Below are 26,445 nucleotides of genomic sequence, written 5' to 3'. Positions count from 1 at the left end.
AGCATGAACAGCAAGGAGACCTGGAAAGAGGACAGATGAGGTTGAACAGTCAGTGCTGGAAGTTGATCCCAGTTCCTCCAAGGATGGGATCCAAATGTAGAGTCAAAATTTGCATTACCAAGTGGATGATCTTGGGCAGGAGAGAAATACTAGGGTCAGTCTGCTGGAGGGTAAGGAAGGTGAGCAGCTGGCAGAATGAGGACTGGTTGCTTGAAATGCCTTGATTTGAGGCTAAAATGAGACTTGAGGATCAAGAAGGCTCACTGGGTCACATCACAGATCAGGTTTGGGTCAATGTCCTCCTCACTCTAGTTTCCTTTATAGAGGTAAGGAGAGAATTCTGGAAGCTTCCAGAGTCTGGGGAAGATTCCAAAAGCCCTAATTGAGTTTTTCCAGTTCTTAGCAAATGGTGATCCAAGACTGAAGGAGCTTGGGATCCAAATGAAAGTATCAGCCAGGGCTTAGGATCACCTGTGATGGAGATGGATTGCTTTGACACCTTGGAGACGGCAAGAGTGGACAAAGTAACCTGATCTGTACAATTTTCAGTATATACAAAGTGTTTAGGTGTGTGGTTTTTAAAAGGAATATCCAAGGAGCAGGAAAATCAACATTGTGTGGGCAAAAGCCCTTCACATCATTCCTGATTAAGGGCTTTGGCTTAACATCTGCTTTTTCCTGCTCCTTGGGTGCTGCCTGACTTGCTGTTTTTCCAGCACCCCTCTAATCTAGACTCTCTCTCAGCATCTGCAGTCTTCACTTTGTTCTTAAACAGTAAGTCTAGGACTTTTTTCTATTTTATTGGTAATCTGGTTTAAACCAATGTTTGGCAGTTGATGTATACCTTCAAATTCTAACAAAGGATGTGTGGGATATTCACCACTTTTTTTAAAAAAAACTTTATTCATTGTTCCATAGTTTTTTTTTGCTTGTTTGCAGTGTGGCTCTAGCTAGGAGGAGAAAATGGCTAGATGCCTACTGACAAGCAATTTATACCCAGTTCAGTACTTAAATACCCAGGTTGCAGTTTTCCCAGCAGGATGGGCTGGGTTTTGGGGCTAGGTGGTTGCCCTTTAGGCAGAGGGATGAGTTCCCCTATTAGCATTTTGGTTGTGTATATAATTTTGACTTTTGGCTTCGTAGATCTTGTGACACTAAGGATCAGTGATTGTTGTGGCTCCAGTTCCTTCTCTAATCTAAATGCTATTACAGAAGGTTATGGCTAAGACTTGATTAGATGGTGTACCTGGAATATCAAGGGAGTTGCTCTTCAATGACTAGAAAGAAGTACTTTGCAGGAGACTCCCTTGGATGATAGAGCACTTGAATCTACAGCAGAATGGCTTGGTCAGATTTACTTTTCATTTATAGAAAGTGATTATATTGGTTAGGAATCTTCTATTTAAGTTAGTTCAGACAGGAGGTTTTGTAATGATCAAAGCATTGACAAATGGAAGGGTATGGTTTGAAATATTTATTGCCCTCTGGCCCATACCATCAAACTTTTGGCAGATGTGCTTTCTAAGTTAATCAGTCTTGAATCCTGACATGTCATTTATAGGGGAGACTGTGTCTCATGGACAGGTTGCCCAAAGACCCCTCTACAAATTAAACAATTAATGGATCTGTGTTGAGGAATATACAACTCTAGGAAGGGATTTTGTTGTTGCAACTCTGGTGTGACATCTGTGCAAATTTTGGGTTTTTGACCCCATGTTAACACTGGACTTAGTGGCATCTTGTACAATTGGTAATATTACCATCACTGATGTTCCAGTGTACCTCTACCTCTTGAGATGGATGCTAGTGGATCTGAGGCACTGGCAAATCATCCCTTTACTTTAGAGGATGACTCTGGAGTAATTATCTAGGGAATTTCAGGAATTCCTAGACATAACTCAGTCTCTGTTAGTAGCCCATCTGTCCTTTGGGAGACTGTCAAAGCCTATGCCAGGGTTACTACTTCCCCCTCCAGTAGGAGCAGCAACATCTCAAAGCATGGCTGAAGGCAGCTGAGAAGGCTGGCTTTGACCAGCCCTTGTTTGGTCAAACTACAGGGATTATGGTGCTGCAGTCTGCATTGAATTGTGTTCACACAGACAACAGACTCTTGCAAAGCAAGGGTTACACAAGCATGGTGACAGGTCAGGCAAATACTGGCATCTTGCCAGAAAGTGTACCTCAAGCCATTACAGCAATTGGGGAAGGGTCTGGGAACCTAACATCTGACTCCAAAAAGATTAGGCACTTCAGAGATCCTACCCTGGTATAACAATCTAAGGCTTGAGGAGGTGCAAGCCAAAGTAGTTAAGGATCTGGAGCTCCTGGGCATGACTCCTCCCCAACAGTCTTTATGGTTTATATCTTGCAACTTCCCAAGCAAGGTGTGCCCTTATTAGCTTGCTGTTTTTGGACAAAATGAGGACTGAAGAATATTGCCATAACCCAGTAGTTATCAATACTGCTCAAGCATGGAGTGCAATTTGGCAGAGGGAAGGCAATATTGGCAAAACATCTTCTCTTACATCTATAGTAGGTATGTCTGGTTTTCAACTAGAGATGAACTCAGGATTTAAACATTGGGCAGCTAGGCATGTCTTCCATGGGTGACTTGAGGGAGATGCAAGCATGTATTTCCATGCTGACTGATCAAAGGACAAGCTATCTACCCAACCTAAAGTTTGGGATTCATTCAAAGACTACACTTTTGACTGCCTAAATCTGACAGGAGGGTACTTGGTGCAAGTACATGTTCTGTCAGCACTATATCACCAATTGGAAGGTGCCCGCTCAGTTCAGTTCTCTCCGGTATGGGAAGATATTTGCAAAAACTCATCAATTTGCAATAGGACCCAGGCTTACAGTTGAAAGATTCTCCACAGGGTCCACTGCCTCTAGACCATTTGTCAAAATTTAAACTAGGAACTTGAAGATACCACTAGTGTAGGGTCTGTACAGGCACTCCTTACCTGTTGTCCCTGGGCCTGTGGTAGGCTTCAAACATACTGGAGTGGGTGCAATAGAGGATGTTGGTGGAGAAGGACCTAATCTTTTGGCCTGCCCAGTATGTTCCCTGCAGATGCACACATATCCATTGTGCAGAAAGTAAGTTTATCTCGGTTTGGATATCCAAAACTCCTCAGGTTGACAAGATTGTCATGGAGCATATCCCTTGGACTTTCTCAAGTATGGTACACCACAAAACTGAATTTTAAGATATGGCAGCCCTTTTTGGGGATAGTGTGGCAGATAAATGTGCCCAAGTAATGGTTTTAAGTTTTTTTTTTACAAGCCCAATTTCCAGGGAGGAGGAACTGCAAACATGGGTGTCTTGTCTAAGTGGAGTTATTAATAATGGTTTTATATAAAAATATACATGTACATGAGGGTGTTGGGTTTACTTGTGTACTTGCAACAATTCAAAATACAATTTTCAATAAAAACTTAAGGTGATCAGGAAAAGCCAGGTAACTATAGACCAGTGTCCAACTTACTAGGGAAGTTGGAAGAAATTGAGGATTATGATTTGGAAAAGTGAGGACTGATTAGGAATAGTCAACATGGCTTTTTGTATGGGAAATGTCTCCACTTGTGGGTTTTTGTAGAAGTATTGAGGACTGATCAATAGTGATCTCTCTGGATGTCAGTAAGGCATTTAACAAAGTTCATGATAGACTAGTTAGCATATTAGATCACCCAAATACAGGGAGAGCTCTCTCTTTGGGTAGAGAACGAGCTCAAAGGTAGATGGTAGACAGGCTTCCAGTCTGAAGTGACTGGCTGTAAAAGGACTGGAGGTGAGTCCACTATTCTTGTCACTAATCATATCCAAATCACTATGTAAAAGGAATTATGGTTAACTTTGCAGATGGCACCAAAATCAGATCTAGTGCATAGCAAAAATTACCTGGGTGCAACAGTCTTGATCAGATGGGCTAGTGTGCTGAGGAATGATAGATGAAGCTTAATTTGGATGAGGTAGTGGATTTTAGTAAAGGCCAGTCAGGGCCAAGCTTGTACACCTTAATGGTATAGTCCTGGAGAGTGTTCTGAACAAAAGCTTGAGTACAGGTTTATAGTTAAAATGAATTGCAGGTAAATGGGTGTTTATAGAACAGAACATTACAGCACAGTACAGGCCCTTCAGCTCTCCATGTTGCTCTGATCTGTGGTGCCAAACTGAAGCTTATCTAATCTACACTTTCATCCAATGTTCACTGCTTATCCAACAATTGCTTTAAGGGCATTTAAGTTGGCAAGTCTACTATTGTAGGCAGGGTATTCCACACCCCTAAGTAAAGAAACTCCCTCTGACATCCATCCTATCTGTCCCCTTGTGCTAGCCATCACCATCTGAGGAAAGGCTCACTGTCTACCCTATCTAACCCTCATGTCTCAAGTCACCTCTAACCTTCCCTAACAGCCTCCAGTCCCTCCCTTTTCCTCAACCTTCCTTCCATACCAGGCAGGATCCTAGTAAATCTCCAACCCTCTTCCCAAGCTTTCATATCCCTCCTAGATGCACTGACTAGGACTGCACCTCCATGTGGCTGCACCAGAGTTTTTTTTGTACAGCTATAGCATTACCTCATGGGGTCAACTCAATCCCTCTTCCAATGGAAAGCTAACACCCCATATGCCTTAACTATCAACCTGGGCGGCAACTTTCAGGAATCTACATACATGGACACAGATCTCTGCTCATCTACACTGCTGAGACTCTACAACTTGGCCCAGTGCAGTGTATTCCTGTTTCACCTTCCAAAGTGAATCACTTTTTTCCACACTAAACTCCATTTGCCGCCACAGCCCAGCTCTGCAGTTTCTGTCCCTCTAACTTATAACCTTTCAGTACTATCCACACTCTACTGACCTTGTCATTTGCAAATTTACTAGCACATCCTTCTATGTCCTTTAAATCACTTATGACAAACAGCAGTGGCCCAAAAGATTTCTGTATCACTAGTAACTGAACTCCATGATGAACACTTCCTATCAGCCAGCTAGCCAATCTGATCAATTGCTAAATCTCCCTTAATCCTTTCTCTTTGTGCAATAGCTGTGAGGAACCTTTTTTAAATCAAACTCCTTATTGAAAGAGGCCAAATAGGCTGGTGTCTTCCCTAGTGTTGGAGGTTGAGGGTGACCTTTTGAGGTTGATGAAAGTGGCATAGATAGGATGAATAATAAAGTCTTTCACCAGGTGGTTGTCTAAAACTTAAGGCATACCTTAAGGTAAAGGAGATTTTAAAAGGGACTTGAGACATTCCACACGCACCACTCTGCATGGAATGAGCTGCTAGTGGACACTTGTACAATTGCAACTTTTTTAAAAGTAATCTGGATGACTAATGAATCGAAGGGTAGAGAGGGATATGGGCCAAATGCAGGCACATGGGGCTGGATTAATTGACCACATTGGTCAGCATGGATAAGTTGGACTGAAGGGCCTATTTCCATGCTGTATATTTAACATTATGGCTTAGACTCCGTTACTATCATCCAATTTAGATTGTAAAGGAAACTGAAGTTTGCAAGACTAATAGAAAAGATGCTTTCCAATTGTAGGATAATCAGATTGCTGTATCAATGAGTTAGATTCATCAAATTGTATGAATGGCCTTTCATCCATGGGGGCTCTCACTTTATAGCATCCTAAATACAGGGTGAGTAACCAGAGGAACTTGTAGATTTTATTTGAACATTAATTAGCATTACTAACTTGTACAATATTGAGCATTAACATTCAGCCACAGCCATTTACTCAAATAGCCAAAGGGGTAGAAGGATTAGCAATTACTGACAGATTTTTCCCATCTGCAATGTATTGTCTTCAAAGTAGATTATTTCATTCTTTGCCAAAATATGAAGTTTTTAAATCTTTGGGTTGAGTAGGATTCAGTGAATTATCTCAACTGAGCATGAAATGAATGGCCATCCTGAATAGTTAAATTTTAAGGAACTAACTTTCAAATGTAAGCTTCGTGTTTTGTGTAATCATTAATACACTTTGGTGCTTTAATTGGGAATATTCCCAGTTAGAGCTAATGTCATGACTTGGGTTTGTCTCTGAAGCCTCAGTTACCCTCTTTCTCTTCCACCCCCCCCCCCCCCCCCCCCAAGGCTCCCAGGCTCATTCCTGATGAGCTCCAGCCCCAAACTTCAGTTGTTCCTGCTCCTCGGACTCTCTGACCTGTTGAGCTTTCACAGCAACGTGCACTCAATTCTGATCTGCAGACCTGTCTCCTTTTTGTCTCTGCAGTCCAACTTTGGCTTGCTTTAGAGCAAGTTACCACTTTAAATCTGCATAGGAGATGCCCTAGCCATTTTTAGCTAAAGCTTGCTTCTCTAGTTTCTCATTTAACAAAGGATAAATTGGTTTGCTTTTGGGGTTTCCTAAGACTTTGCTCACCTTTGACTGCAAAGCAATCTTGTATAGCTTCATTTTAGCTTGTTCCCCTGTTGCTTTTCAACTGAAGATTATTTTCACCAGTTTTAGATGTTTGGTAAAGCAGATGTTATCATTCTCCCCAGCTTGCCCCCTTTGGAATAGTCTTTTTGGCACCTGTTCCCATGTGTAGTTTATGCTGAGATTAAGTATGAAAAAGCTACACAAGGAAACAGATCCCAAAAGACAAACTAGTCCAAAAGGGGCAAGCTGGGAATGATTAAAGATGCTTGGCAAAGCAAATTTTAAGACATTGGTAAGATGTCAGTTGGACTTAATTTTAGTTTGGCTAGATTGTAGCCAGCCCTTCAATCTCCTAGTGTCTAAATGTGTAAACATATCAGCAATCTGACTTCAGTTTGCAGTGGGCACCTCCACTTAGAACTGTAGCAGTATTTGTGGCTGTTTTCCAGAAACAATTCAACTACATACTCTTGCCCCCATTACTGTTTTCTCTCTGACCCTTTGTCCTTTTTAATCTTGGCAGAGGTACTTCAACTGCACCCCCATTATACACTTTCTATGACCACAAATAGATTTCTAATTGCCCTCAAACTATAGAAAAGCCCTCACCTGTCATTACACTGCAGACAAGGCTGAAGAGTTGTAATCTCAATTTCCTTTCTAAATCTTAAACTAATGAATTTCATGTTTGGTATCATCCAGTTCCACTTTTGTGCCCTTTCAAAAATGGATAGGGCACCAAAAACTAGCCAGACCATCCTATTGAGATTTTTTACACCGCTTAGTATCTTGTAGCTTCACTGATAGATCCAAGGATTTTTTGTTGAATACATTCTTGGGTTTTCCCCCATTTTACCATATTTACCAGTTTTCTTGCCATGCTCTAAATTGCTATAAGTAGTCTCTCTAAGCAAAATCTATTTGTCCTTCTAACCAGTTTCACCATGTGCATAAATCAATGTTCACTGAACCTATCAACTTAAATAGGCAAATAACTCTTGCAGGTCATTTCTAGATATTACTGATGTAGATTAATGTAACCAGGTATTTTGGGTTTACCACAACTGGCTACAGGTTAACTGCTGTTTGGTGGCAAGTTTTTCTATAGTTTAAACTCTTAGATTCCTGTTTGGGTTTGATCATGGACAAAAGTCGTCAGCAAAATAAAACTATTTTCTACATTGCTATTTGGGCTGAGCATACTAATTGCTTGACCTCTTTAATTTTTGGAAAGCTATTCCAGGTGTGAGCAATGTTGGCAATACCATACAATTTAGGAATAAGAAGCTGCCTCATTCCCTGAGCCTACTTTTTAAAATGAAAGTTGAAATCTGGTAATGATCTAATTCTCTTTCCTGACCACCTTGAATAATTGAGAATCTAGCTACCATGTTCTAGAATAATTACCCCCACTTTCCAGCATAATGCAGATCCAAATTTCCCAAGAATCTAAAACTTAGTTTACAAATTTCTAGTCTCCACTCTGGCATGTGGGTACAGAATCAGTAATATGAAGAGCATAGATTGTGTACACCAAGCTATGTAGTTCAATGCAAGAAACATTGAAGTACATAATGATGACTAAGAGATGGACATGAGGAAGAATCAAGAGTTCAGGATGCTCTCCATCTGAGCTGAAAGTGCTGGTGTAAGGAGGCTTCACTGTTTGAGCCTTGGTCAAATTGAATGCCACTTGTGGCTGAAGTCACAATCTCTAGAGCAACACCTGATTAGAAGCCACTCATCAAAAATGGGAGTGCTGTAACCTGAGACCAACAGCTGGCCTGTGCTCAACTGTCCTGGCATGGTATCTCGCCAACTGAAGTGAGGCTTACACCCAGACCTCCTGGCTCAAGTAGAGATGCTGTCATGGCAACAAACTAAGCTTAAAATTGCATATCAGCAGGAAGTTATTCAATGTGATAAACAGCCCTCCTTTCAGTAACTGAGCCAATTGCCCTGTCTTTATTTGAAAGAGCTAGTACTTGAATGTAGGTGTCTGACATGTGCCTGACTTGCCTGGAAAGGTGTCCATGAACTGCCACCTTGAACCAGCCCAATCCATGGGAGTAGATACACCCACTTCAGGTTGTCAGATTTTGACCCCAGCAACAGTGGAAAGAACACCAGAGGTTTCCAATCAGGCTGCTGTGACTTGTGGACAAACTTGCATATGTACCCATACATCTGCCCTCCTAGGTGGTAGCAGTGAGCTTGTTGTATCTTCAAATGCAGTGACCTCTATAGACATCAGATGTGACTGGTCTGATCTGGTACTCAAAGCAATATTAGTGATATTCCAACTCAACTTTGTTTGGAACCTCAGTGATCATACAAAAGATTTTAGGCATTTAATCATACAATTTACTAGGTGAAATATTTTAGTGTACTTTCAGAATTTGGCTGTGGTGTTATGTAAATGTTCAAAGTTCAGTAAGAACTGGCATTCTCTGCACAACTGAGTGGAGCTGACTTGATATCTTCTGTGGAAAGCTACAGATTGAAAGAAAGCTTTTGCTGTGTCCTGTACTTCAGCTGTAACTAGAGCTGCAGCTTGCACAAATAAATCTGACGTCATGCCTTCAAGCCCAGTGAAACAAGTGGTGCATAATAAAATGGATTGAATCTTATTAGTGCCATAATGAATTGTTCCCATTTCAAGTGTCTGTTGTAAACTCCAGCGTAATCATGTGCCATAACTGTTTTTAAAAAACTTCATTTTTAATGGGTAAAACCTAACAATTTACCTGCTTCTGTGTTGTCAATTGGTGGCTAATCAACAGCTGACTTGTTCTCTCCAAGTGGGTGGGAATGTGTAAAACTGCAATTTCAAACAGTGGAATAGAACACTAAAACTATTTGGCTTGGCAGAAAGTCAGTGTTATAACTAACTGCCACCAGTGATGGTAAACACTCCTCATGTAACTTATGAAATTTAGTGCAACTTTTTTACTATCCAAGCTTGGTGATCCCAAAATATCCAGCCAGAAAATGAATTTATTTGGTCCACTAACTGCAAAAAGCTTAGCTTTTTTAAACCCCTGGGTTGCTTCTACAATTAAAATGTAAGGTGTGAAACAGTTGAAGTATAATTCTGTTGGTATCTTGACTCCTACACTAATTTGTCAGAAACCAGTTTTCTTTACAAAACCAGTGTTCACTTAATCTAATGTCATATCTTTCAAGTGTCTGATTCTCCATAATCATTTTGACATTAAATACAATCATAAAGCAACACTTTCACTGAACTGCAATGTCCCCTTTAGAAATCAGTTGCTACTGTTCAGCCCTCCAGGTAAAATTTCTCATCATCCACAATTTAAATTCTAAAACTATAATCTATAGCTTTACCCCATAGCAAAGACTAAGTGGACTGTTAAAACTGCAGTAAATCAAAAGTTAAAATTACCTGATGCAGTTGCATCCTTAAGGTAACTAATACTCCAGATGTTGACCAGTGCCTATATAATTGAAGCACATGACTGCACAGTCTTCTAGAAGTCACACCAACATCCTGTTAAAACCTCCATGACCTCCCTCTTGTACTCAGTGATCTGAACAATGAAGGCAAGCATACTGAACACTGCATACTAGACAAAATGATTCCCCTAGGTTCCTGTTTGCCTTGTTCTTCTATGGTAGGCATGGGGAATGCTGGATGACTAGAGAAATTGAGGCTTTACAGGAAAAATGTCAGGTATAGATAGTATCAAGTGAATCTCTGGAAGTACATGGGCAGTAGGAGTATTATTGAGGGGAAATCAGGGCACAATGGGACATTGGCATGGGATTAAGGAGCATCAAAGGGATTCAATAATACATGAACAGAGGAATGGACAGAATAGGCCCCATTAAAGATCACCGGGTTGACTGGAACTGCCAGAGACAGGTGCCATACTCGAGTATTTTGAAACTCCTTAATGTGGAAAGGGGGGAAAAAGAGGGAGTGAGAATCCATATCCTCTCAGGCCAGGAGCTGTATATCTTTAAACCTGACCTTACTGGGTATACCCTAAATTTCCCAGCCAGCTAGGAAACTGACTACTTGGTCCCTCACTGATGTTTGTACAATCAATGCTGACAGGTGAGGTACCAAAAGACTGGAGGCTGGCTAATGAATGCAATGTTTAAGGTGTTAAGGAAAAGTTAGGAACTATAGACCAGTGAGCTTGACATCAGTGGTGACAAGTAGATTTACATCTTTCACCAGATGCACAGCATGGAAAGAGACCCTTTGATCCAATGTGTCCATGCCAACCAGAGATCTCAATCTAGTCCCACCTGCCAGCTCCTGGCCCATATCCCTCCCAACCCTTCCTATGCATATACCCATCCAGATGCCTTTTTTAAATGTTGCAATTATACCAGCCTCCACTACTTCCTCCAGCAGTTCATCCCATACATGTACCACCCTCTAAGGGGCAACTTTTCCACAGTCTCTATCTTCCCCCTCACCTTAAATCTATGCCCCCTAGTTCTTGACTCCCTGACCCAGGGAAAAGACTGTCTATTTATCCTACCATGCTCCCCATGACTTCGTAAACCTCTAAGGTCACTCCTTGACCTAGACTCCAGGGAAAAGAGCCCCAGCCTATTCAACCCCTCCATTCCTCCAACCCTGGCAACATCCTTTAATCTTTTCTGAACCACTTCAAGTTTCTCAACATCCTTCCAATAGGAAGGAGACTAGAATTGCACAGGATATTCTAACAGTGGCCTAATCACTGTCCTATACAGCCACATGACCCAACTCCAGTCCTCCATACTCTGACCAATAAAGGAAAGCATACCAAATGCCTTCACTATCTACCTGTGACTCTCCTTTCAAGGAGTTATGAACCTGCACTCCAAGGTCTTTGTTCAGCAACACTCCCTAGGACCTTGCCATTAAGGTGTATAAGTCCACTAAGATTTGATTTCCTGAAATGCAGCACCTCACTTATCTGAAACTCCATCTACCACTTCTCAGCCCATTGGTCCATCTGGTCAAGATCCTGTTGTAATCTGACAGAACTCTCTTCGCTGTCCACTGCACCTCCAATTTTGGCGTCATCTGCTAACTTACTGTACCTCTTGTGCTCTTATCCAAATCATTGAAGTCCATAGATCACACCAACTGCTCTGCCCTCTTCAATCCTCTTTTTGAGCTTTTTGAAGAGTAACAATCAAGTTTGAGACATTTCCCACAAAGCCATGTTGACAATCCCTAATCAGTCCTTGCCTTTCCAAATACATATGCATCCTGTCCCTCAGGATTCCCTCCAACTTGCCCACCACTGTTAGGCTCACTGGTCTATAGTTCCCTGGCTTGTCCTTACAACCTTTCTTAAACAGTAGCACCACATTTGTCAACTTCCAGTCTTCCAGCACCTCACCTGAGTATTGATAAATCTCAGCAAGAGGCCCAGCAATCACTTCTCTAGCTTCCCACAGTTCTAGGGTACACTTGATCAGGTCCTGGGGATTTATGCACTTTCGTGCATTTAAGACATCCAGCACTTCCTCCTTTTGTAATTTGGGCATCTTAAGATGTCACCATCTATTTCCCTACAGTCTATCTTCCATATCCTTTTCCACAGTCGGTATTCCCCCACTTTCTGCAGTTCTACTCAAAGGCCACCTTGCTGATCTTTTGAGGGGCCCTATTCTCATTACCCTTTTGTCCTTAATGTATTTGTAAAAACTCTTTAAAAGGCAATGACTGATTTTAGGAGTAGTTGGCATGGCTTTGGTAAATCCTGGATCTCTAACTTGGATTTCTTGAAGTGACAATGGACTAAGAACTAGCCAGTTGTCTGCAGAACTCAAGTAGACCAGGTTGCTTTTTGGACTCTAAGCTGACAGGACTTTGATCCAATGGGCTAAGTAATGGTAGTTCCTGGTTTTTGGATAAATGAGGCACTGCCCATTGGAAGGGCCAATCAGGACAGGATTTTTGTACATAAATGGTGAGGCCCTGGGGTGTTGCTGAGACTTTGGCATGTAAGTTCATAGTTCCTTAAGTGAAGACACAGGATCATGAATGCATTTGGTATGCTTGCCTTGGTCAGTGTGTTGTCTACAAATTGGGTGATGTTGTGACAGTGGCTGCTTGAAATACTGCATTCAATTCTAGCCAGCCTCCTACAGGAGAATGTTGAACTTTGATCAGAAAAGATTTGACATGTTGCCTGGATTGCTGGTTTGAGCTAAGGGAGAGGCTGAATTGACTCTCCATTTTATGTTGGAGGATGAGGGTGACCTTTTTAAAAGGCCCTATAAATTAGGGCATGGATAAGGTAAATAGCCAAAGTCGGTGTTCAGGGTAGGGGATTCAAAAACTAGAGGACATGGGTCTTTAGCTTTCCCTCATCTTAAACTGAAGGGGCAACATTTTCAGAAGGTGGTGCAGAGGAGGTAGAGGCTAGTAAAATTATAGCACTTCAAAGGCATGTGGATGGGCACATGAACAGGAAGGGTTGAGGGATATGGACTAAATGCTGGCTCACAAGGTTTGGAAATCTCTTCAGTATGGAGAAGTTGGACTAGAGATGTATAGTGCAAACACACTATCTTCCTTGTCACTTCAATATATCAGTTCTGTCTGGCCAACCTCCAAGCTCGCTGCATTGTTCCAGCAAAACATTATGCAAACTAAAAGCACCTCCCCTTCCAATGGGAACCCTGAAGTGCTCTGGACTTTGAGTTCAACTTTAAAGCTGAGTGCCTTTTTCTCCTTGTGCTTTTCCCCATATACTAGGCCTTGTCTTTACACTACCCATTCAGTGACTAATAGTTCCGGTAGCAGTTATTCATTGTCTCCTTCAAACTGATCCTTGACCACTACTATCTGTTAAGTTTGGGTGCTTTGTTTTCCCTTTTTGGGGCTCTTCTCTCCACATTATCTTTGCCTTCTGACTCTTCAAAGAAACTAATGGTAGCTAGGAAAGTTCTGAAGGGTCACTGGACCTGCCAGTCTAGAGTTTCTAATTGTTTTTGTTTTCCAACATACAGTTTGAAGTTTTGTTTGTGTACAGACTTCCTGATCAACTGATGCTAATCTAGCTGTAGTAGAACAGCTGCACTAGATCCAACAAGTTCTGGAGCACATCTATATATACTATTGCCAAAATGTGGACTGGAAGCATAACCTCTGTAGTATCCAGTGCCTCTAGTTTCTTTAGTTAGTTCAGCTAACTGAACTTGAATCTGTGGTCTTCCATTCTCTGGAGACCAAGAATGGAATATCCAGCCAGAAACTCAAATGGGATGTTGAATGCTTTAGGAGCTCAGCCCAAAAATACACTGGGTTAAGGATATTCCTGGATCTGCCTCAAGTGAGTTAATTGTCAACATCTTAACCCTCTTTAGAAGTTCCATGCATTAGCAGCAATAGTAATGCCATATACCACAAGGTTAATGTTGGAATAAAAGCACCCTATGAAGGCTCAGTTGCCCTTAACTTACACCAGTGCAATCCCTATGTTGTGGGTTGATCCAAATGCCTTTAGGGAAGGAATTTGAGAATTTTGATCCAGTCACTGAAGGAATATTTCCAAATCCAAATTGTGGATGGCTTGGAGGGGGACTTGCTGGTAGTGTTTCCAGTCTGCTATCCCCTTTTGAGGTGGGGAAGGTGCAGTCAAGATCCTTGAATTTCTGTAGTAAACACTTCTGCTATAATCAGAACTAGAAATTTGTGGTGCCAATCAAGCTACTGTACTAGATGGTGTTGCACTTATCCTGACTAGTCAGGAGTATTTCATTACACTTCCTTCTGAGCACAAAACATAGCACAGTACAGGCCCTTCCACCCTTGATGTTGTACTGACCAGTCATGCCAATCTGAAGCACATCTACACTATTCCATGTACATCCATGTGCTTGTCCACTGACTAAAATGTACTTAAAGTTGACTAATCTACCATCGTTGCAAAGCATTCCACACCCTTTCGACTGAGTAAAGAAACTACCTCTGGCATCTGTCCTATATCTATCACCCCTCAATTTAAAGTTCTGTCCCCTTGTGCACACTGTCGCCCTACTGGGGAAAAAGCTCTCCCTGTCCACTCTATCTAACCCTCTGATCATATGTCTCTATCACCTCTCAACCTTAACAGCCTCCAGTCCCTCAGCCTTTCCTCATAAGACCTTCCCTCCATACCAGGCAACATCCTAGTGAATCTCCTCTGCACCATTTCCAAAGCTTCCACATTCTCCTTGTAATGTGGTGATCAGAACTGTACACAATACTCCAAGTGTGGCTGCACCAGTTCAGTACATCTGCAGCATAACCTCATGGTTCTGGAACTCAATCCCTCTATCAATAAAAGCTAAAACACTATGCCTTAACCCTGTCAACCTGGGTGGCAACCTTTCAAGGATCTGTGTACCTGGACACAAATTTCTCTGCTCATCTACACTACCAAGAATCTTACCATTTTTAGTCCAGTACTTTGCATTTCAGTTACTGATTAGTCTAGATGGTGGACTGGCTTTAGGAGTCGGATGTGTACTGGCTGTAGTATTCCTAGCCTGACCTACTGTAGTTACTTCCAATGGAGTCCAGCTGACTTTCTGGCCAGAACCTGAAAGGCATCAATAGGGGATTCTGATAGTAATTGAATGTGTAGTTAGATGCAGGTTCCTGGCATTTGTGGCATGAATGTTCATTGCCACTTGTCAACCCAAGTCCTGGATGTTCTGATCGTATTGTATTCGACTTGGTACCAAGTTGTGAATGGTCCTGGACATTTTGCAGTCATCAAACATCCTCATCTCTCTCTCCTCCATAAGAGAAGCTCACTGAAACAATAGGCTAGGTTGAGTCCTTATCCTGGAGCTGAAATGATTAAGGTGGATCTTGAACAAATGTCCTTTTTTTTTTTATAGGACTGTCTTGAGGCCATAACTAGTGAGGTAGGCTCAAACTTGTCAATGCAGTGGAGGTAGAATCAATGTTCAAGAAAAATTGAGCTTTCTAGGAAGCCAGCAGGAAAGTATAGCTGAGCTTGGTCTTAAATGGCAGAGTGGACTTGAAGGGCTAAACTGCCTAATCCTACTCTTGGTTCCATTCATAAGTGGACCAGACATCACCCAGGTTGTCCCACTAAACAAGTGGATCTGTATAATGACTAGTTTTTGACTAGGCTGAGACTGTTCCCACTCAGTATGGAGACTGTGGGATCAACCTGTTTCCAGTATTTGCCTGGTGGTCAGTCTAGTTTCATTCCAAACCCCTCTTCAGGCAACTAGTACTGTGGGTCTTGGACTTTAGCAGGTTGTTGTGGCTCTGTTCACCGAGTTGGGAATTTGTGGTGCAGATGTTTCTTCCCCTGTCTAGGTGACATCCTCAGTGATGGAGCCTCCTGTGAAGCGCTTCCATGTTTCCTCCAGCGTTTAGTGGTTTGTCTCTGCCACTTCCAGTTGTCTGCTGCAGTGGCTGGTATATTAGGTCCAGGTTGATATGTTTGCAGCTCCTCCTCAGATTCTAACAACAATCAACAAACACATCGACCTGGACCCAATATACTGGCCACTCCAGCGGACAGCTGGAATGGACAACTGGAAGCGGCAGAGACCAAACACTCTAAATGCCGGAGGAAACAACAGAAGCGCTTCACAGGAGGCTCCCAATCAGGATGTCACCTAGATGGGATAAAACGTCTGCAACACACATTCCCAGCTTGGCAAACAGAATCGCAACAAGCACCTGAGCTACAAATCTTCTCTTTGAACTTTAGCAGGTGACTGGATTGCCTAAGTGCTACTCTGCCTTGCCTCCCCTGTTCTGAAATGGCTGATTTTAGTCTGCCACTGCATCTCAATTGACAATCATTAATGATTTGCTGTTTCATTTTAGTCAGTTATTCATTCCTTTGTTTCCTAATTTTAATATGGAAGTTGAATGACCACAGGTAGTCTAATAACTTGAAATAAAGTTGGGTGCTGCTTCTTCAGGTAAAGTCACCTGATGAAGGGACAGTGCTCCAAGCTGGAGTTCAAACCTATTAGACTAAACCTTGTCGCATAACCTTGTCCACCCCAGTCCAATATCACACTTGTGCTTAATCTTGATCCACTAACCCCTCCCTCTTCCAAATAGGAAGTGGTCACTGCTACCTCATGGTCTTTGAGATCACAATCCTATTTCCTTAACACAACCAGGTCTGGTATGGCTTTTTCTATTATCTCCCAATCTGTTCTAAGATTACCCTAAATCTTCATTATCTCTTACCAATCTGACTCTTCCCACTTTTTTGTCCTTGGCTTTAATGCCTCATTGTCACCCTTTCAGAACACTGCTCCACTCCACATCATTCCCTCAAGTGGCAACCACATGGCAGAGGCCACAAATGCAGTCTTGCCCTATCACTTGTTTCAAGTTGAAACTGTCTTCACAATGGGTAGCATTTAAGTCACCTTTTTTCCCAGCATCTGATCACTGTGTCCAAAGTTCCAGTTAACTATCACTGAATCACTTACTGTAAACTCTGCTGTGAAACAGTTGCTATCAGCTGCCATGTTGATTAGCAGGAGCTGAATTTTTAATTTGAAGCAAACTGAATAATATCCTTAACTTTTTTTTTCTTCTCTAGGGTAGGGAAAACCTCCTTGATGAACCAGTATGTGAACAAAAAATTCAGTAACCAGTACAAGGCAACTATAGGTGCAGACTTTCTCACCAAAGAAGTGATGGTGGATGATCGATTGGTGACTATGCAGGTAATGCCAAATCAAATTTACTTTGCCTGCTTGGTTTATTTAGCAATAATATTCACAAGGTATCCCAGCTCCTTATATAAATGCTGCATGTTTTCTCAGGGCTCAGTAAGCTGAATACTAAGCTTGGCTCCTTGCAGCAAGTTCAGTGATACATCCTTTGAATTTTCCTCCAGTTCTAAAATCTCTGGCTAACTGAGGACCTCAACTGAAAGCCTGTATGATACTAAAATTAATGGCAAAACCAGGAAAAGCTACTTTTTAGAAGCTAGTAGTGACATGAGGGAGAAAGCTAGGAATGGTAAAATACTCTAGTTTTTCCATAAGCCAAAATCCACTTAAATCCTGTAAGCTTTCTCAATTGGTCTCATCCACTCCAAGAAATAAGACAGTTGCTGTTGGGTGCTGTTACTAAATAGCTGAGATTCAAGTCAGGAAAAGTGCACTTTGAGAGAACTGGGACTGGAAGCTGACCAGTGTCTTGGAACTGATCACCTGCATACTGTGAAGTTGCCGCAGAAGATTTGAGTGCATCTATTTTGCCACCAGAAAAATAAGACTGGCAGCCAGCTAACTTTTTTTAAAGAAAATCCACTGAGATAGTAGCAGGCCACTGATTTAACTAAACAGATGTATAACTTTTGTGAACTAATCTTGTTACAAGCTAGGCACGAGCCAATAGACCCCTTTCTAAAGGGCAGAGATAAAGCTACCCTCATTGGGGAAAAATAACATGAATAATTGGTCAGCTTGCAGCCAAGTCTCCTTTTGGTTGACTGAGGGCCACCAATTGCTAAAACCAATATTTTGCCTTTAAGGACTCTGGTGAAATGGTCAGTAAACTCCTGGAGTAGGAAAACAGATTGCAGGGTAAACTGTTAAGATGGAGGCAAGTTTGAGTTTGTCAAGTTTGAATTTGACTTGTGTTGAACTTTATTTCTCCAAACTGCTGGAGAATTTTTTCAAGTTTCCTATAAAAAGGCAGACAAAAGGCCTGCTGTCAAATCGCTGACTTTTATTGAATGTGAATAACCTACTTCCCTACTGCCATTCCATGCATGGAATTTCCATAGTTAGGATTAAGTGTTGAACTTGGATATTTTAAGAACACTCTGGTTACATGGATGCTAATATGATAAAGCCCACATTCTGGCTATAGTACTGAACTGTGTCCCAGAAATAGTTGCACCCAAAGCCAAGTTTTCCAGTACAGCTACAATACTGGCATCTGACAGTGTGAAACCAAGCAGGACTAATTCAGCCTGGTCAACTAACACATGATACTGCTGTCCAGTGGTGGATAATACTTTTAGTTGTGACCTAAGCACTACCAGCTGGCCAGCATTTATTGCTTTTCTGTAATTGCCCTGTTGATTCTGCTACTAAGCAATACTTGGAAAGGAACAACTTGATCATTGGAGCCACTTGGTTCCTGACATTGGTCAAAATGTGGGCAGTGTAGTTGAATTCAAGGTGAGGGTGATTGATCTAAATGGCAACATTCGGTAGCTCCTTTCTGCCATGTTAATCAAATTTAGTCAGTGGGAATGCAAAGGTAAAACTGCTCAGCTATCTCTGAAGGAAGATAACTGTAGTTAATGGTCACCACCATGGCTCAGGACAGTTGTCTTCAACTATCTTCAACTGCTTCATCGATCTGAGGTCTATTGCACTAGCAGCCCACGTGCAGCAAGATCAACATTTAGGCTTGGGTTCTGTAGAGTCAAATGTACAGCATGGAAACAGACCCCTTTGGTCCAACCCGTCCATGCTGACCAGATATCCCAACCCAATCTAGTCCCACCTGTCAGCACTTGGCCCATATCCCTCCACCCTTTCTATTCATATACCCATCCAGATGCCTTTTAAATGTTGCAATTGTACCAGCCTCCACCACTTCCTCTGGCAGCTCATTCCATACATTCCACCCTGTCTGGAAGAAGTTGCCCCTTGGGTCTCTTTTATATCTTTTCCTCTTCATCCTAAACCTATGCTGTCTAGGTGTGGACTCCCTGACCCCAAAGAAGACTTGTCTATTTATCTTATCTGTGCCTCAAATTTTGTAAACCTCTAAGGTCACCCCTCAGCCTCTGACACTCTAGAGAAAACCACCTCAGCCTATTGAATCTCCATATAGCTCAAATCCTCCAACCCTGGCAACATACATCTTTTCTGAACCCTTTCAGGTTTCACAACTTCCTATCAGGCAGGAGACTAGAATTGTGCACAATATTCCAACAATGGCCTAACCAAGTCCTGTACAGCCAAAACATGACCTCCCAACTCCTGTACTCCATACTCTGACCAATAAAGGAAAGCATACCAGCACCACCTTCACTATCCTATATACCTGTGACTCCACTTTCAACAAGCTATGAACCTGCACTCCAAGGTCTTTGTTCAGCAACACTCCCTAGGAACTTACCGTATAAGTCCTGCTAAGATTTTATTTCCCAAAATGCAGCACCTCTCATTTATCTGAATTAAACTCCATCTTTTGCCAGCCAGACACTTGCCACTTTACATGGTAAAATGCCATGTAATTTCAATGGTGCTACCACACTTCATAGTCCACAATCAACATCCTAGGGTTGACAATCTCAAACTGCCAGGATCAGCTGTATAAATGCTACTAGGCAAGCTTGGAATTCTTGCCAGAACCTCCTTTGTCTCAATTCTTAGCCTTCCTTGCAAAATGCTGTTTGAGTAATGGTATACTCTTGTCTGGATGGATGCTGTTCCAGTAGCATGTGCAGCTTAATGTTACCAGCCAGGGCAAAGCATCCCTTTTGGCATCCATCCATCCATTACCTTCAACATTCACCCTCTTCTATTGGCAGAATATAGTGCATCCTATAGAGTAGAGACTTGCCAAGCCTTTCAATAGTGCCTTCAGACATGCATTCTACTGCCTAAAATGTCTGTATACCAATTGTCCCTGCAGGTTTTTAGTGTTGGCCAACACTATACTTTCAAGTCACTGGCAAGGCCAGCACTTGTTAACTATATAACTGGCTTGCTGTACCACTTTAGTGGATCTGGTGTCCTGTCAAGCTAAGTGAAAATGGTCATCTTCCTTGCTCTACAATAGCATGAACCAGATAGGGTCTACCCAATCATTATTGAAACTCACTTTACAAACTAATTTGATTTAAATTTAAATCTAAATCCACTGTCATGGTGTTTAAACTCTCCACAGTATTTTCCTGGGCTTTGAATGCCATTCCATCATACCAGTAGTCTTAACCATGACCGGACAGTGGATTCAAGAATTTTTCTGGCTTTCAATCTAAAGTTGAATTAAGTCTAAATTTTAATGCAAGTATTTAAACTCTCCATTTTTGAGTTGCATAAGCCTCTGGTTGTTGAAAAATCAACCACAGTGGATGAATAAATGTCTTAAATATTTGCCAGGCAATGAAAGCTTGTATGTGTGGTGGGTCTAGGCATGCTTTCCTAGAGATCTAATATTGAAGCTGTGGAATTTTAAACTTTCCCCTTTAGATCTGGGATACAGCTGGACAAGAGCGGTTTCAGTCATTGGGTGTAGCGTTCTACAGAGGAGCTGACTGCTGTGTGCTGGTCTTTGATGTAACGGCACCTAATACGTTCAAAACTCTTGATAGCTGGAGGGATGAGTTTCTCATTCAAGCTAGTCCGCGAGATCCAGAAAACTTTCCATTTGTTGTCCTTGGAAACAAGATTGATTTGGAAAACCGACAAGTATGTATAACTTTGATGCATTTTTGTATAACCGATTAAGGTGTTACAATCCTAAATTGCTTGGCTTGGTTTCCCATGTCAGCCTGGTGCTTAACCTACTAAATCCTATTATTCCAAACACTAGACTACAAGCTGGGCTCTCCAGTTCAGCAACCTGGAGAAATTCAGCAGGTCTGGCAGCATCTGGGGGGGAAAAAGCTAATGTTTAGTGTCAGGTTCTGATTTCTTTGTCACTGAACTCTATCTACTCAGATACTGCTAGACCTACAGTTTCTCCAGTTTGATTTTTGTTTCTGAACTCCAGCATCTGCAGTCTGAGAATTTTCTTTTTACACCATTCATTTGTGGGCAGCAAGTGGTTAATTGTTAGGGCTGTTTATTGCTCATCAAGCCAATTCACATGGGAGTAGGAAATGGTGTGAAACTAGAGTCTCAGCCAAACTGGCTTAATCATAGCTTTCCTACCTGAAAAGCATGTGGGTCTAATAGTTGAATCTTGCTCAGACTGGGAGCTTAATTACCACTTTGAGAATTTTAAATCCTATTAAACAAACTGCCTTGACAGGATTTGGATTTCCATTCTCTGGATAATGTGTTCAGATGCTTTGCCTACTTTTACCTAATTGAGGTTTATATTCTAGACTAGATGTACAAACACTCGGTTTGTCCTGCTGCAGGACAAACCAGGTGTTGGATCTGCTTCCATGAGCCTCTGAACAATGTTTAAAAGCAGTTGAACACTAATGGACAGCACTTAACTAGAAACCAGATTTATTTCTTTCTTTTTTAATAACTTGGTGTCCAGCCAGTTTTTTAATCTTTGTTCACTCTAGAGTCCTCATTATCTTGTCTTCTTTGAGCCCACCCTCCCTCTAGCCTTATGAACCAAATAGGTCACTTGAAAGACTTGCATTTGGTGTAGTGGCTTTTATGATTTCTTGACCAATGAACTATTTTTAAAGTTTAGCCACCAGTTGTAGGAAAATTGACAGTTGTTTCAAACTCTAGTGGTTTAATCTGATTCGTGATGGATAAATAATAATCTTGACACTAAATTTAATTGTGCCATGGGATATATTAAATTCCCAATAGGTTGGTGTTCCCTCAGTGCATTGGGAATGAAAGCCTTTTCTTAACTCTGAATCCTGGAATCTAAAACTAAGTATGAACCACCTATTTGAAGGTGATGAATACAGAAACTTCATCCAAAAGTTAAACTGTCTCCCAGAGTGGAGACTGAGATTATAGCTGTCCAGATAGATCTGCATGAAAGTGATACTACATGAACTTTTTGATTGTCTCCCTTTTCTCTTTCAGGTCACTGCAAAAAGAGCACAAGCATGGTGTCAGAGCAAAAATAATATCCCTTATTTTGAAACCAGTGCAAAAGAGGCAATAAATGTGGAACAGGCTTTTCAAACAATTGCACGGAATGCACTTAAACAGGTATGACTTGTATTTTAAAACCAGCTGCATACTATATGATCAGTCACCTGGTCCGCACCAGTTTTCAAACATGATCAATTTAGAGGCACAGTTTATTTGTTTTTGAGGTGAGGTGATCTCAACTCTGTTCACTTGGTCTTGTGACCACTTCCTTCTGAAGGAATGAATGTTACATATTGGCTTATCCTCCTCCCCTGACATTCTTAGACAAAAAGCCAAGAATCACTTTGGAGAAATCGGTTAAGCAGCTAATTCCCTTGAGACTAATTGGACACTGGTCACCCTGAAATACTGCAGAAGGGTAAAAATTGGACTGTACATTCACTTGACTTTGTTTTCCTCAAACAATTTCCGCTATCTTGCTTTGCCTACTTTTTTTTAAAACGGCATATCAATAGATTGCATTTTACAAGAGGTAAAAGATCCACCCTTTTGTAGGAAGGAAGTCTAAAGCTTGAATTGAATGCTATTTGTACTTCCTGATGAAGTCACCCTTCAGTGGGCCATGACGTTGACTCTTGGTTTCATTTGTCTTTTTAATTAGTGAAATCTTTGGTCTCTAGTGGCACATTTCCCTACCTGCAACACCACCCCACACATTCATCCCCTCCCTCTTGTTTTAATCTTGTGATACTTGTCTTCCAACTTTCTGCTTTGAGCAAACATTGGGGAAAGGTGTAACCTCTACTGCTTTTCCTTTCAATTTGTTCAGCATCTATCAGAGTAACCTTTTGTAGATAACTTCAGGCAAAAAGTCACATGCTCTCTCCTACTTGCAATCTGCTTAAACTGTTCTCTCCTCTTGTCCACTTTTCCAAAACAAAACCATTCCCTGTTCTCTGGTACAAGTAGCCAGTCCTCAAGAGTCCTATCACAGCATCTGCTTGTCTGAACACCAATTTGGGAGTTGACTACAGTGAATTAGTGGTGCTGGACAAGCGCAGCAGGTCAAACAGCATCCCAGGAGCAGGAAAGTTCTCATTTAGGGATGAGATCATTCCTGATTGAAGGGCTTGTGCCTGAAGTCTAATCTCAGATATTGCCTGATCTGTGCTCTTCTAGCACCACACTTGTGACTCTAATCTCCAGCATCTTTCTCACTTAGTGAATTATTCTACTAGTTGCCTTATCCAGTGCTCCCCAACCTGTTCCTACTGTTTCCCTATTTTAAGTAGCATGGAAAAGAACTGTTGAACCCCACTTTGAGGGGTGGGGGGAAGAAGCAAGTGGCATGATAATTTGAAGACACCTGTATCTTTTGGAGCTACACTGAATGGAGACTTGGCATTTAATCCCAGTAAAAGTGCACAGCCAGCTGTTTTGACATTTGAGAAATTCAGAATTCAAAGTGACAGATTGAAATTTTAATCTTGCTGAACAGCAGACTCTCTAAGTCAAATAGGCCTTGTAACAAAATCAAAGCCTATGGTGATAGGGTCTCTTCCCTTTTTTCTCCTCTTTCCTCCCCCCCCCCCCCCCCCCCCAGTCTGAGTGGGACTTGGGTTAACTTTGCAGAACAACCTTTTTAATGATTTAACTTTACAAAAAATCTTCAGCCTCTGGAGCTTTTGGGATTTTGGGTAGGATTGTCTACCTGTACTGTCATTCACCACTGCACCTTTCAAGTACCACTTCTGTCAACCATTCAAGGAGCTTCTGCTGTGCCTCAACGGCTGCCCCTTGTACTCAAATCCAGGCAGTAAATAGCTCCAAGGGGAGAAAATTCCCAGAGAGTCTTTACTGTAAAATTGCTATTTGATGCCTTTGACTTTGATTAGGCAACCCTACTTTAAATTCCAATTTGTATCACCAAAGGCATGAGCTGAGTATATATCACTTACCACCTGGTGTACTTTATCTGACCCCAATAACTGATCAGACTTGATAAGTTTGATAATGCATCAACATTCCCTATACAAGACTGCTTTGTTAAGCAAGTTTGCAACAGGCTGGTTTCCCTTAAATTCCAGGGACAGAAGTGTGTAGGTACTTCAGAATTCAAAACTGTAATGAATGTTCCTATGCATGTTAAGTGACTCTAGATTTAGGCTTTTAAGTTGTTCAAACAAAAGATTGTAGTCTAAACCATAATTTAATTTTTCCTAGGAAACTGAAGTGGAACTCTACAATGAATTTCCAGAACCAATCAAACTAGACAAGAATGACCGGGCAAAGACTCCAGAGAGCTGCAGCTGCTGAGTGGGTGGGAAAGTTTCCTCAAATTAGGCCTTTGACACCAGTCCTCACCCCTGCCCTTTCCCCTTCCCTCAACCACAAGCCAAGATTCCTTTGTGCACACTGCGTAGTGCCCTCTGTGCACAAGGAAGAGTTGCATCTCATTAGCAGAGCTGTTGTATAACTGGTAGTAACATTGGAAGGAAACTAATGTATACTGAACAAAGTTTATTGTTTGAAGACCCATGTTTTACAATTGTACTGTAAAATGAATGATTAAATGATTTTTAAAATCTGTTCTGTCTAAAAGGTGAGAACTGGAGATGACCAGTGCTCTTTCTCCCAATCTTCAAAGCCCTTTTTTTTTTTTAAACTGTTCTTGGAGATAATTGAGGGAAAGTCATCTTGCTGTGGATTATGTTCATCCTGTTCCTTATCTATTTAGTGTTGCACATTGCCTCCCCAGTTCATGGTGACCTCATTTGAAACACCATTTACTTCGAACTGATTTTTGGGACAAGGAATAAAATGCTCAATGAGCACCAGCAATTCTTGGGAGATGGTATGACCAGGCCATACTTTATTGGCAATTAAACGTAAATGACTTTGGTCCAATATTCCAAAAAATACATCAATTGCTTAATCTTTGCATCTGGGTTTTCAGTTTATAAGTGTTCTTAAATTGATTTACTTATGCTTTGAAGTACTGTATGCAAAAATCAGTATTAAAGTCAACTTGTTTTGCCTGCAGCTACCCACAGAAAAGATTAGTAACATGAAGTTACTGCTGAACAGACTTCGTCTGGTACTAGTGACTCTTTGCCAAAGTTGCTAGTCTTGCTTCTTAGCTTTAAATTACACTTCCATCTACTTCCTGCAAAGGTTCACATTATAGTAAATGGGATAAATTTCTGTAATCATGAGGATATTGCCAATAAATAGAACAGGAGTGACTTTGTTTCTTTCATTTTTGTCTCTTCAAATGTATGGTTTTGGTCTATTTTTACTTCATCCAGACAATTTCCCCCTTCTCCCAAATCCCTAACTCAACCCAGGTTTTGCCTATCTTGAATTCTCAACTACCTTGCTTCTGTTTTCCATCTTATCTAGTTAACATTGGTTCAGAGTCAGTTGGTCATGGGGATCCATACCTGTGACGAGTGTAGGGGGAAGCATTGACTCATTGGTGCAGTTTATGTTCCAGGCCACTCCAGTTAATGAACCTTGTATTACTAGGTACAACTTGAGCCAGATCTGTGTACATTCCAAGTTAATGACCAATTTGCTATCCACAAATAGTCTACAGCATGGAACTTGCTGTAGACTATTTGTGCGCTTAACTTTTTTCTTCCTCATCTGGAAAAGGGAGTGGACCAGCAGAAGGTGGCTATACACTTGTCCCTTGGTACCAATGACAGGTTCTGCAGAGAATAGGAAATTAGGCAGGAGGTCCTCAAGGCTAGTAATATCTAGATTACACCAGTGCCATGGGCTAGTTCTTAGGAATAAGATAGGGCAAACAATTGAGATGGAAATGTGTTGCTGAAGAAGCGCAGCAGGTCAGGCAGCATCGAGAACAGGAGAATCGACGTTTCAGGCATTAGCCCTTCTTCAGGAAACAGCTTGATTCCTGAAGAAGGGCATATGCCCAAAACGTTGATTCTCCTGTTCCCTAGATGCTGCCTGACCTGCTGCGCTTCTCCAGCAACACATTTCCATCTGATCACCAGCATCTGCAGACCTCATTTTCTCTTCACAGGGCAAACAAATGCCCAGCTAAGGAGCAAGCACTCACATCTTGGACCATTGGGACTTCAGGGGGAAGAAGTGACATGGAAGGGAACCAATATCCTGGTGGAGAGACTCACCAGTATTGAGGCTTTCCACTAAAGGGATATGTGGGACATAAAGATGGTGTGAAAAGAGGCTGGTAAAGTAGATATGGGGAGCAAGTTGCAAGAGCAGAGAATGAGGTCTGATTTTAACTG

The 26,445-nt window shown here is 41.6% G+C and overlaps 1 protein-coding gene across 1 annotated transcript in view; it reads left to right on the top strand.

Annotated features, from left to right (window-relative positions):
* The window catches only part of rab7a (RAB7a, member RAS oncogene family), a 53,638-nt gene extending 28,214 nt beyond the window's left edge, over nucleotides 1-25,424 (top strand). The window contains exons 3-6 of the mRNA XM_043707575.1: nucleotides 16,990-17,116; nucleotides 20,618-20,836; nucleotides 22,154-22,282; nucleotides 24,389-25,424. Coding sequence (XP_043563510.1) covers nucleotides 16,990-17,116; nucleotides 20,618-20,836; nucleotides 22,154-22,282; nucleotides 24,389-24,481 — 568 coding nt within the window. The 3' untranslated portion in view covers nucleotides 24,482-25,424. The remainder of the gene's footprint in view (nucleotides 1-16,989; nucleotides 17,117-20,617; nucleotides 20,837-22,153; nucleotides 22,283-24,388) is intronic.
* Nucleotides 25,425-26,445: the final 1,021 nt, after the last annotated feature.

The sequence above is a fragment of the Chiloscyllium plagiosum genome, chromosome 18, assembly GCF_004010195.1.
Source record: "Chiloscyllium plagiosum isolate BGI_BamShark_2017 chromosome 18, ASM401019v2, whole genome shotgun sequence".
Classification (NCBI taxonomy): Eukaryota; Metazoa; Chordata; class Chondrichthyes; order Orectolobiformes; family Hemiscylliidae; genus Chiloscyllium; species Chiloscyllium plagiosum.
This window is presented reverse-complemented; position numbering and strand designations above follow the sequence as displayed.